Source organism: Antrostomus carolinensis, unplaced genomic scaffold (assembly GCF_000700745.2).
Source record: "Antrostomus carolinensis isolate BGI_N321 unplaced genomic scaffold, ASM70074v2 scaffold12400, whole genome shotgun sequence".
Classification (NCBI taxonomy): domain Eukaryota; kingdom Metazoa; phylum Chordata; class Aves; order Caprimulgiformes; family Caprimulgidae; genus Antrostomus; species Antrostomus carolinensis.
Genome location: NW_010286517.1, coordinates 31,462 through 43,471, shown reverse-complemented (window position 1 = coordinate 43,471; position 12,010 = coordinate 31,462). Strand labels below are relative to the sequence as shown.

Sequence of the window (12,010 nt, the reverse complement as noted above, 5' to 3'; positions counted from 1 at the left end):
CAGGAGCGGGCTGTTTCTCCCACAAAATGCAGGCATTTTGTAGCACTCTGCAGTGGTGGCAGTATGGAACGCAAAGGGAAATACTTCCTTTAGTAGGGTCTATGTTATCTGAGTTCTTTTGGTGAAAACTAAAAGTCTTTGCATTTAAAGAAGGTGGCATCAATCCTGAAATGCTGCCTGAATGTGTTTTGGCTGTCTACTTGATTCATTGAATGTATTAAAAAAACTATTAATTATTAGATTTATTAGTCTTTGTTTAAACTTTTACACTACTTTAGGACGTTTTCCTTGCATTATTAATTTCTCTTTTTCTGTTTGTACACTGTATGCCATGTTATTAATGTATTTTCTTTTAATTTTCTTTTTAATAATAGTAGAATATATGTGAATTTCAAACCCAAGATGGCTCAGAAGAGGAGCTCAAGTGGGCGGTCATTCCCATTGCTGCTGCTGATTATTGCTGTGGCCTTTGTTCATTTAACTGTCTGTCCTTTTACAAAAGTAGAGGAAAGCTTTAACCTACAAGCTATCCATGATGTGGTGTACCACCAACTGGACTTGGATAAGGTAAATAGGAAAGAAAGTGTTCTTTCTTGGACACTGTTAAAGATCACAATTCCTTGTTATGCGAATAGGATAAATGCAATGTGAATATGATTTATCCCACTTTTGTTTCTGATTTGCCTGTCTTACTTAGATTTTCCTCTTTGCAGTATGACCATCATGAATTTCCTGGAGTTGTCCCAAGAACGTTCCTTGGACCAATTTTTATTGCTGCTCTTTCCAGCCCAGCTATATATGTACTTTCTGTGCTAAGAATGTCCAAGTTTTACTCCCAGCTGATAGGTATGAGAACTTGAAATAGTCAGAATAGAGTTGCTTTTTCTACTGGACTAATGGATGACATTGTTGTAACATTCAGTGTTTGAATCAATGGTTAAAATGTGATATTCTTTTCCTCAATGAGGGATTTTGCAAACTGTAGATGCTTAGAGCCAGCATGGCAATTCCATCTCCTCTTTGGGATAGCTAACAGCACAGAGGAAGTCTATGCTAACAAATGTCAGTGTAGAAAAAGCAAGGGTCTTCAGAGAATACACTCCTGTATGGACTTCCATGTACACTTAAGAAAATACTGTTTAACTTGGGCATAGAAACATTGATCTTTGTGCAAAAGTATCAGACAAGTAAAAGGTGGATTAAAATAGATAAACTAATGGGGAAGTTTTGATGTGTTTTTTTTTTTCTTTGAAGTGGGTTATATTGTGATATCTTCAGTATTTTTCTTCATAACTTCTTCCTATTACATTATGTAACATGGTTGTTTGTCAATGATCTGTCTGATATTACTCTTACTTCCCATTTTTCTTTTTCTAATAGTCCGAGGAAGCTTGGGGCTCAGTGTCATTTACACATTATGGAAGCTGCAGAAAGAAGTTAGAAAGCAGTTTGGAGCAACTACATCAACAATCTTCTGTCTCATCACTGTTACTCAGTTTCATTTGATGTTTTACTGTACCCGAACCCTCCCTAATGTGTTTGCACTTCCTTTTGGTAAGTACTTGCACAGGAATAATTTTAAAATATAAAAATTCTTCTCAGGTTATCAATAGTTAAAGCACAGAAAATGTGTGGTCAGACCAAATTAATATATATGCTTGATTCAGTTGTGTGATAACAAGACTAGAAAACTTAAGCAGTTATGTTTTGTTTTTTTATTTTTGGGGGGGGGGGGTATGCTTACAATGACAGCTGAATCAAGTTTTATTGAGTCTGAATATATGTGGAGTTTGTCAGATGGCTTTGATTAACTAGAGGTTTGACTACACATATCTGATGCATAAACATAGAGCTATTGAAGAGGCAGTGGTAACCCCTGCAGTTAAAAAAAAATAAATCTGTGAATTTAGTCTACACAGCAAACAGCTTTCTCATGAGACTGTGGCACAAATTCCCACTGCAACATCTCCACCTTCCTCTTTCGGAGCTGCTTACAAATGTAGCAGTTTGTACACTTAGAGTGTTAAAAAAGTTTAAAAAAAAAAAAAAATCAAAGTCAAGAATTGACTCTACAGATACAGTTTTTCCCCAGAGATGATGAGAGGGAAGATTAACCACATGTGACAGATATTAGCTGAGTCACTTAATGCTTCAGTGCAAGTTGTTCAACTAATAAAATCATAAGGTTGGTGTAAGAACCTGTGTAGATCAGAACTGAATAACAAAACAAAGAAACACGGTGTACTGATAAACTTCTCGGATCACTTCTGCAGGTGTTCAAAATTACAAGTTGTTTCATGGTTTTGTACTATTTCACACATCCTCCTTAGGATCGTGGCCACTTTACTATGTAGTCAGTGTTACCATGTGATTTTAAACTCTAAAAAGCAGAGGCATCTTCATCCATAGAGATAGTGGTGTGTCTCCAGCTAACCTCACAAATGGATTTATAGTTCTTCCTCCCTGAGCGATACACTCTATAGACTCGTTTTCATATTTGAAATGGGTTGCTGTCATGAAGATGAAGAGAGGATTGGTGGAAAGTTAGAGGAACAAGATGCTAGCATTAAGAAAAGTGTTGCCCTTTAGAAAAATAGTAGTTCAGCATGTCGCATGGTGTATTTTACTTATTTTTACAGTGCTCCTGGCGTTGACATTTTGGATACAGCAAAAGCAAAGGCCATTCATTTGGTTCTCAGCTTTGGCAATTATAGTCTTCAGATCAGAGCTCTGCATATTCTTAGGCCTCATGCTCCTGGTGACGTTATTAACTAAAAGAATCTCCATTTTCAAGGTGCTTTCTCATGCCGTTCCTGCTGGAATTTTTTGGTTGGGTGAGTGTTTGCTTGGAAAGAACAAATGCCACATAGTCTGGAGATTTGACTGACATCTCTGGTGACCTGGCCCTTTTCTTTTGTTTTTTGTCTGATCTTATTTGCTAGTAATATGACAAGGTTATTTATTTCTTTGAAAATTTCCGTGTGAGGAAATAGGAGAGCACAGAGCAGCAGAAAGATACTGTGACCCCCACCTTTAGATGCTTACAGTACAATGTCCTGATCTTAAAAAGGCTTAGATGTGCAAGTTGACTTTTGTATAATTAGTACCTGTCTGTAGCTACATGTACATTACCAGTTTTAGTATCTAATATCATGGCAATAAGCTGAATCTCAGGATAAAATACAACAGTGTGACAGACAGGGATACTGAGCAAGAGGGTTATGGGGAGAGCCACAGTTCAGCTCTGTTTCTCTATTACATTAATTTTAATAGCTTAAGTGATTATCCATGCTAGAGAGGTTGAAAAATCCCTTTCTGTTTACCCATCGATGGAAGGCTCATGCATATGCATGTAAATAATACTTTAAGCTTCTCTGCCAGCCTACCTAATTAAAAATGCTGTTGTCAGATGCCTGATGGTGACCTCTGGTAGTGTGCTATCCCTTCCACAGTGTGGACAGTAGAGACAGCAAAAGATCATGACGTGCATTTGGAGGCATCTTACAGCATAAGAGTTTGGAGGCCCAGTGGGAATTAGTCACTGTTAATCCCATTCCCTCTCTAGCCAAACTTCTTAAAATATCAATTTTCATAGAGCTGAGTAGAGGAGATGAGGCTGATGGATTTGCTGCTCTTCCTGTCTTTTTGCCTTTCGTCCCTTATCCTCCTTCTTCCCTTTCACCTAATAAATGGTAGCAAACTTCTAGAGATTCTTTTTCTTATCAATTTTACATTAAAAATCTATTTAGTATCATTTGAAGTTCACCTGGGTTTCTTACCATTCATTACATTTAATGCTCTAGTACTCTCTTAAAACAAACTTTAATTAAACCACTGTTTTTCACACCTGGGGTTGGAGTGGGGCAAATCTCAATCAGATTCCTATCTAACACGCTTCTGTTAAGACTTGTATTAAGAAGTGCCTTCCTCCCCTGCATTTCCGCTGCAAGACAGACAGATTCAGCCTTCTCTGTGGCTTTGGGTGAGGCTTACAGTGCATGTTCCAGTTTATGTTGATCTCATCAGTAAATGTGCAGTTTGGCTCTGCTAGTTTGCTTTTCCCTAGTTTTTAATTCACGCAGATTTGTATTTCTTTAATTCTTTCAGGGCTGACCGTTACTGTGGATTCTCTGTTTTGGAGGCAGCTTGTGTGGCCTGAGGGGAAAGTGCTCTGGTATAACACAGTTTTAAACAAAAGTTCCAACTGGGGAGTATCCTTTGAAATGTCCAGGAAAAAAGATCTATTGAACACTACTAGCCAAAGCAAAGACTTGCTGTAACCTATTCCTGAGACTCAGCTGTGATGTTAAATTCTACTTTTCATCTAGTATTTAATTATTTGATGCTTATGAGATGTCTGTTTCTTATATCTTTCTGTAAATTTTAACTTCCCTCTGCTGACTGTTCCTTCTTGCTTCTTTGTGTTCTACCAATGTAAAACCAGGTTTCTTTCCCTTGGTTTTTCATGTCGCCCATCATTAGCACCATTTGATGTGTCTCCGTTGGGTAATGTGAATGTAGTTAGACAACTTTTATTTCTTAAAGGGTAAGGCAGGAAAACAAATGCCTTGGAAGAACATCATATACAAAAAGTATACTGCATATTTGCAAAATTTGTGTGCACTACTGTAAAGAATAGTTACTGTACTTGTTAGCAGTGCTAGCATCCTTAACTCTCCTTTTCACCTTGAAGACCTCCCCCTTTTTGTGGTATTTCTATTCAGCCCTGCCTCGTGCTTTGGGATGCAGCATTATATTTGTACCTTTAGGTGTAGCAGAAAAGAGAACTCGGATATTACTTTTGCCAGCACTGGGCTTTATTTTCTTGTATTCGTTTCTCCCACACAAAGAGCTGCGTTTTATCATATATACTTTCCCTGTCTTCAACATAGTGGCTGCTAAAATGTGCTCACGAATGTAAGTGCAAACTTGTACTTCTTTTTTTTCTCTGAAAATGCAAAAGAAAAGCAAAACTATTATTACTATATTTATGTACTTCTTTCCATCTTGGAATTTGGATCATCTTTAGATCTTCATATGGTTTAGAAATATGTATTATTGTACCCATTTGACCAGTGAGGGAAATGGAGACAAAGAAAAGTTAAATTATTTGACAGGACTATTTGGCAAGTCTGGGGCAGAGTTGAGAGTAGAGCCCTGTTTCTACTGTTAGCTGTTACAATTCAGTTTATTTTATCCACCAGATAAAAAGTGTACTGCTGTGTTGTTAATATAACTTAAGTGAGGAGTTATTTTAATATAAAAGTGGAATTTGTATTAATAGTTAAACTTAGGTATATTGAGTAAAGAAATTGAAGTTAAACTCTGAACTTCTTTGAAAGATAATACATTCATAGCTAAAGGTTTTAAACATAGAACTACTTAGCTTTATCAATAAGCTTCTGTTAGCTTTTAATGAGAAAATTATAACTTAAATGTCACTAGAAGATAGTATTTTATAAATGGATAATACATGCATTCCATACACAGGATTGTAATAAAGTTTGCATTAATCTTTATTATCTAGCAGTGAAGTTTTCATGAAAGTTTTATCACGATACTCAATGACCAGAATGAAAGAAAAGTAACAGTTTATTCTCTCTCATTTTTTCCTCCCTCAACAGTCTCAATAACTACCGGAAATCCTGGCTGTACAAACTTGGATCTTTCTTTGTTATAATGCATCTCCTAGTTAATGCTGCTTATTCAGGAACATCTTTATATATTTCACATTTCAATTACCCTGGAGGAGTGGCAATTCAGAAGTTGCATGAGTTGGTACCCTCAACAGCAGGTACGTAAAGCTGGTTTGAGGTATGTTTGTCTAATTTCAATTGCAGGGTTTTTTTGCTAGTAAATTTTTATGTGTATTGGATATTACTTCTTCACAATATTTACATGCATCTTTTCTGTTACTATTTTGTTAATTTGTTACTCAGAGTGTTCTTAGAAGAATTTTGTAACTGTGTTTTGTTTTCTTTATTTATGTAGACGTCTCTGTTCATATTGATGCAGCTGCAGCACAAACAGGAGTTTCTCGGTTTTTAGAAATCAATTCAGATTGGAGGTATGTTATGAACAAGGTATTCTGATCTGAAGACAGGAGCCTGCTTTTTCCTATTTTGTATATGCACAGGGGCAAGCATCACGGATGTGGTTTCTGGTACAGCATATTTATTAAGCCAGGTCAAGAACAATGTGAATCTTCAGAGAATTTTCATATATGCAGTGCTGCCATTTCAGAAATAAAGTACTGCAATATTTTTTAACTGGTTTTGTTAGTTATAGTTTGCCTAAATAGCATAGAATCTTTTAAAGACATCAGAAACAGTGCAAAAAATTGTTGGCTTACTAAAACGCCAGTACCTTTAATGCAGCTACATTTGATATCTCACTAGATCTCGTAAAACACAGCTGTAAAGGAACACTTTTCTGCCCTTGGCAGAACAGTGTATGTAATTATAGGGGTATCTTCTCATTTTGTTTGTTTTTGAATGATATGTGGCAGTGTGAGGCTTATCTGCATATTAATATTCAAAGTGTATTTTTATGTAGAACATTCTTCACAAAAATGGCATTGAAACTGCTTTTGTAGACTTGTGGACTATCGGTCACATTTATTAGCTCTGAGAGAAAGCAGTTGACTGCTTTGTTACCATGACCAGTGGTGCTGTACAAACAGTTTTAAGAATCAGATATTGAAATGAATAGTAGGAGACATTTGTGGGATGGCATTGTTTGCTTTTCAAGATGCAGACAAAAAAAAAAAAGGTACCTTTCTGATTTTTAGGCCTACCTCTTCAGCTGAAGTGTAGGTTTCTAATTTAAAATGTCATCTTAATGAAAACAATTCAGCAGAAAGTGACACAGAGCCTCACTTCATTCTTGCACCAAAAAAAGCAGTACAAGCAGATTATGGTTTAAGAAGAACTCTGAGCATGGAGTTCTTATTCTCCAGTTACAGTCTTCAGGATCAGATGAACAAACATAATTTAATTACTGCTATATTTAGAGGTAAAATAGAGATACTATTTTGGAAGTAAAGAGGAAGAAGGGAAAGGTGTGCTTCTGGGGGAATTATAAAAATCATCGAGCTTGCTATGCCTTACTTTATTTCCATGCTTTCTCATAATATTGTGATGGTACAGATAATTTAAAGATTAATTGTCTTCATTGTACCAATGCAAAAACTTCAGATTGGTTTTTGCATGTTCAATCAAGAGAAAGTGTTAAGTTATGAATAGTCAGGAGGAGACATTAAATTATTAGAGTATGATATGCATGATAGTTAAAATGCTCCAATCTTTGTTTTTTTTAATATACTTAAGTACACACACTACTCTGAATACAACTCTACTCTTTAAGGCAGTGCTTAATTTCAATGAGCTTTTTGAGGTGGTGGGTTTTAGATTGTTTTGGGCTTGCAAGTCTGTAGTGTAGTGGGATTAGAAGGTGAACAAATAATATCCTTGTCACTGATGGATGTTTCATAGTGTTGCAGCTACAGAGCAGTTTGTCTCTCTCACTTGTATCTTTACTCATCATGCAAAAGCCTCAGGGGAGGGCTGATTCATCTTAAAGTTTCACATTTAAAAAAATAGGTGAAATCCACAACTGAGCATCATACACAGGACTACCACTTTGTCTGACAGCACAATAGTGCAAAGTTTAGTGGCACCAGCTGTTCATTTTCTCTTTACCCAAGGAAGTGACGGCCTTTCAGATGGGTAAAAACTAATTTACCATCTTCATAGACTGTGTACATCAGGTGAAACAAATTTATGGAGTGGTTATGAAGGCTGATGATTCATCATGACAACTACAATCCATAAATAAAAGTTTCCTGAAGTTAACAGCTTTCGGTGGCGTGCTTAGATTAGATCTATTTGCCTCAAGAAAAAATGCCAGTGATCCATTATTTTCCTTCAAAGGGTGATTGAAAGAAGCTTGATGCAAATTCTTACACAGGACAGGTGTTACAATCTTGTCTTCAATTAGTGCAGTCTCTTTGAACCAGGAATAAATATGCTGTGCAAGCATAAAGTATTCAAAAATAATAAAATTCAGAAATGCTTGCAGCCAGATGAAAGGCCCTTTATTTGCTGATGAAGAAACTGCAAAATTAGTAGTTGGTAAAGTTGTTATGAAGTATGCCATTCCTTCTGCCAGTTTGGACGCATGTACCATCCTAAGTGGTATTCTGATATTTTTGGAAATAGCAGATGAAATTATTGTGCAATTTTTTTAGAAGAAGAAAGCATTTGTTCAGTGTGTAAAGTCTAATTCTGCATTATATGGAGTATTTATTGATACTCCTGGATTCTGTCAGCCTGGGGTCTCTTCTGTGTTACCAAAATCTTTAGTTAACAATCTACAAAAATCCTCTAGTTTGCTGTGGAGTACTTGCTTTAAATATCTTAAATGTTAATGACTGCTGTGTCAAGGGAGTATTGTAAAAATAAAAATTGAGATTGTTTCTAGTTTTTCACGGAGAATTTGGGCAGATGAGAGGCCAGGCCTGCGAAGACACATATGGCAAAACATGCAGCCTGGATTTACTCCTAGGTGTGTTGAAGAGTATGTAGGGTTGGGATTGCACCACTTCCCTACCAGTGTCCATGCCTGTAAGAAAAGCTATAGCCTTGAGTAAGGTTTGCATGGGAGGTGTCAGGTGCCTAAGAACAGGAGCTTCAAAAGCTGTTAGAAAACAGTTCACAGTGAAGGGCAACAGAAAGGGTGAAGAACTGGGCACTGCTCTTCTCTTGGGTTTCAGGGCATGGACACTTTTTAATAGTTAGATGCCCAAGACTGTCTTGTCATAAACAAACTCAAGGTAAGAAACCTCCATCTTAACCTCTGTTTTCGGCACTGTTTCCCAGCATTAGTGTAGAATGTGTTTTCTGGGATATAGAGCAAAGATCTGAGTCTAGGTCTTCCACTTCTGGAAGCACACTTAACAGTGGTCTAGAGAGTGTTTCGGGGTGGACTTACCTTATTCTTCCCCTTTGAAGTTGTTGGACTGAGGACTTGATCAGGCTGCCATGTCCAACACAAGCATCCTAACCCTTGGGCTATAAATTCCCCCAACTCTCCAGTGAATTAATAACTACCATGTAGTTTAGTGTTTTCATGAGACAGTGAGGGAGATCTATCTCAATTTCTAGAAAATTAGAGGTTCATATAGCTCTGTGAGATAACAAACTTCAGTTCTGGGCTTAGATCAGATGGAGAGTGGCTGAACCTACTAGATCTTTCACATCCCTGCCAAATGCTTGTCATCTGTTTTCTTACCCTGCAAATTCCCTCTATAGCTAGATTGAATATAACTCCTTTTAAGAAATAACTGCAAGTGTACATGTTAAACAGCTTCAGAACTCACTAGTAACTTTTTATATAATCTTCTATAATTTATATATACTTAAGTATCTAAACAGGTTTATAAAAGCTGAGCCAAAGTGACCTGCCCAAACATGTAGTAGATCAGGGAACTGAACCCAGGAATAACAAGTGCCAAGTTAATACTATAATAATTGCCAGGCTGTTCTTTCTTTCCTAAGGTGTTCAAGGAAGTCTTCTCCCTGCTGCTCTCCAAGGCTCCTACTTTAATGTATGACTACCAGAAGAGAAAGGCTTCTGCCAAAATGCCTCATACTTTTTTTAAAAATTAAAAAACAACAAAAAAACCCCACCCAAATCCCACACTTAACCAAACTGCAATTCTTGTAGAGTAAAACTTAAAAATAAGTCCAGTTTTCTCCAGTCTTAGGCTTCGGTGTCCTGTCTCCACAGAATTCAAATAGAGGACTAGTGACAAATTTTCTAGTAGTCCTGATTTATATCACAATAGCAGCAGAAAGACTGACTCCCTAATAGAACGTGACTTTCTAATAGCGTAGAATGACTGGCTCCCTAAACTCTTCAAAAATAACTATTTTACAGTTCTTTTTGTGTTTCACCTTGGATGCTACATGCCCTTACAATAATGGAGATGTTGAATATGTAGAGAGAGGAATGTAAATAAGCCTTCTTTATTCTTTACAGGTATGACAAAAGAGAAGATGTTAAACCAGGAGACCAGTTGATGTTCTCTTACACACATTTACTGATGGAAACAAACCCTCTTCAAATATTACATTACAAGACAACCCACAGGCCACTGGCAAATATACCTGGCATCAGTAAAATTGGGTTGAACCTTACTGCACTACCTCCTTTTACTTTAAACTTGAAACCAAAATTAGTACTGTTGGAAAAACTTCCTTTATCATCTTGACTGTGAATTTTAAGTAAGTCTTTTGATGTAATTTTGCTGATGACTGAATAATCTAAGACAACAGCAAAGTGTCATTCCAGCACTGCAATTCAGCTTCTGTGGAAAGGCACAGAAAATCTTTGTACCGATTGGTATTTAGGTCCGTCCTGTTTCTTACATAAATATTACAATGCATTCCTAGTCAGTATGTACTCGAATACCGAGTTGTATTATTAGATATGGTTGAGAGAGGCTACCTTCAAGTTTAGTGGTATTAAGTAAAACCTGTCTACTTGGTTTGGGTAGCTGTCTGTTTCATAACGTAGCACAGATATGTCCTAATTGTCCTGTATAAGATACAAAATGGAACAGGTTTGTGCTACGGCAATAATTTGATATGTAATCTATGTGTGCAAAGATGTATTACTTAATGTATCTGAAGGATTGTAACCCTCAGTTGTCAAGAGTGCCTGTGTGAAACTTCATGATGCTATCAACATAGGAAAGCCATATTAGTTGTAGCTTCTTCACAATACCTAATTGTGCCCTGTAGGTTACCAAACTAAAGTGAAAAATTCAATTAAGAAGTAGTTGGACCTCTTGACAAGCACTGTCTTATAACAGATTTGAGTATTAAAGGATGGTTAGCTTTATTCCAACAGTTCATGAATAAGCAGCAACTTGGATTTCACAGGAAAAAGAATTTTAAAAATAATGTATCTCTCTTCTGCTGTATTAATTTGCAGTGCAAAAATTTACCTATGAAAATATTCACTTGAATACATTTTAAGATAGGTGCTGTTTTCATTTTTTTTATTAAGCAGTCCTTTTGGAAAGGAATAATGTAATGTGCCATGTGTTGCATTCTATAAATTAGAATAAGATAACGTGCTCTGTAGTCTCTTCCTTTTTTTTTTTTTTTTTTTTTTTTTTTTTAAGGACATCTAACTAGATTGCTGAGTGGAACAAGTTAAGGGGTAAACTAAGGAAAGAAAGTAAGAATTTTTATTGGGGCCAGCTGTAATATGACAGGAGCTCCATTAGTGTAAAAAAAAAAAAATCAGTATTGCTGAAATAATCATGGACAGAAAACTATTCCTTGCTGACAGAAAAGTTGAGTAAAAAATTCTTACTGAATATAGTAAGAATTTTTTTTTTTTACTCAAAGTGTGCTTCATTGAGGAACTACCTTTACTTGTGTATGTTTCAGTTTTTAGGACCATGTTTTCTTATTATCCTCTAGATTATGTATCAGAGGACCTGATCTGGTGGGGTGGAGCCTGTTCCCCCTACCCTCCCCTGTGGGTGGCTGTTGCTGTTGCACAGGCTTCTTCACTTTGCTGAGCAGAGGCAACCTGCAGAACTTGTTGGTCCAGTCTCTGGCTGCTCTTGAAGTTGAAATCACTCAAGTATTATCTATTTGACATGGCTTTGGAAGAAAACTCAGCTTCCTCCAGAGCCAATTTGAACATAATTCACATGAGACAGAAGGAAGTACATTGCAAATAGCTGAGAATTTGGAACAATACAAAGGAAAACTTTTGAGTAAGGATGTAGGCCCTTACGTTAAGCCTAATCATTGACTTCATGCAACTTCTTCCACACTGTAATCCACAACTGAAGAACCTAAACTAAAATTTATCCTGCCTGAGCACAGACAACAACTGTCTGCACTGCTGAAATTAGGTGTATAGTTATTCCAGCTTTCCAAATTCCTAGCTGTCAGAATCCCTCTGCAGAAACTTGCTTCTGTTACCT

At 36.6% G+C, this 12,010-nt stretch overlaps 1 protein-coding gene across 1 annotated transcript; it reads left to right on the top strand.

Moving 5' to 3' along the window:
• Positions 1–377: 377 nt before the first annotated feature.
• ALG12 (ALG12 alpha-1,6-mannosyltransferase) lies at positions 378–10,962 on the top strand. Its single transcript, XM_010174042.2, has 9 exons — positions 378–567; positions 714–846; positions 1,381–1,554; positions 2,640–2,834; positions 4,108–4,211; positions 4,694–4,917; positions 5,625–5,794; positions 5,992–6,067; positions 10,042–10,962. Exons 1-9 carry the CDS (start codon positions 403–405, stop codon positions 10,271–10,273), a joined length of 1,473 nt encoding a protein of 490 aa, XP_010172344.1. The 5' UTR covers positions 378–402; the 3' UTR covers positions 10,274–10,962.
• Positions 10,963–12,010: the final 1,048 nt, after the last annotated feature.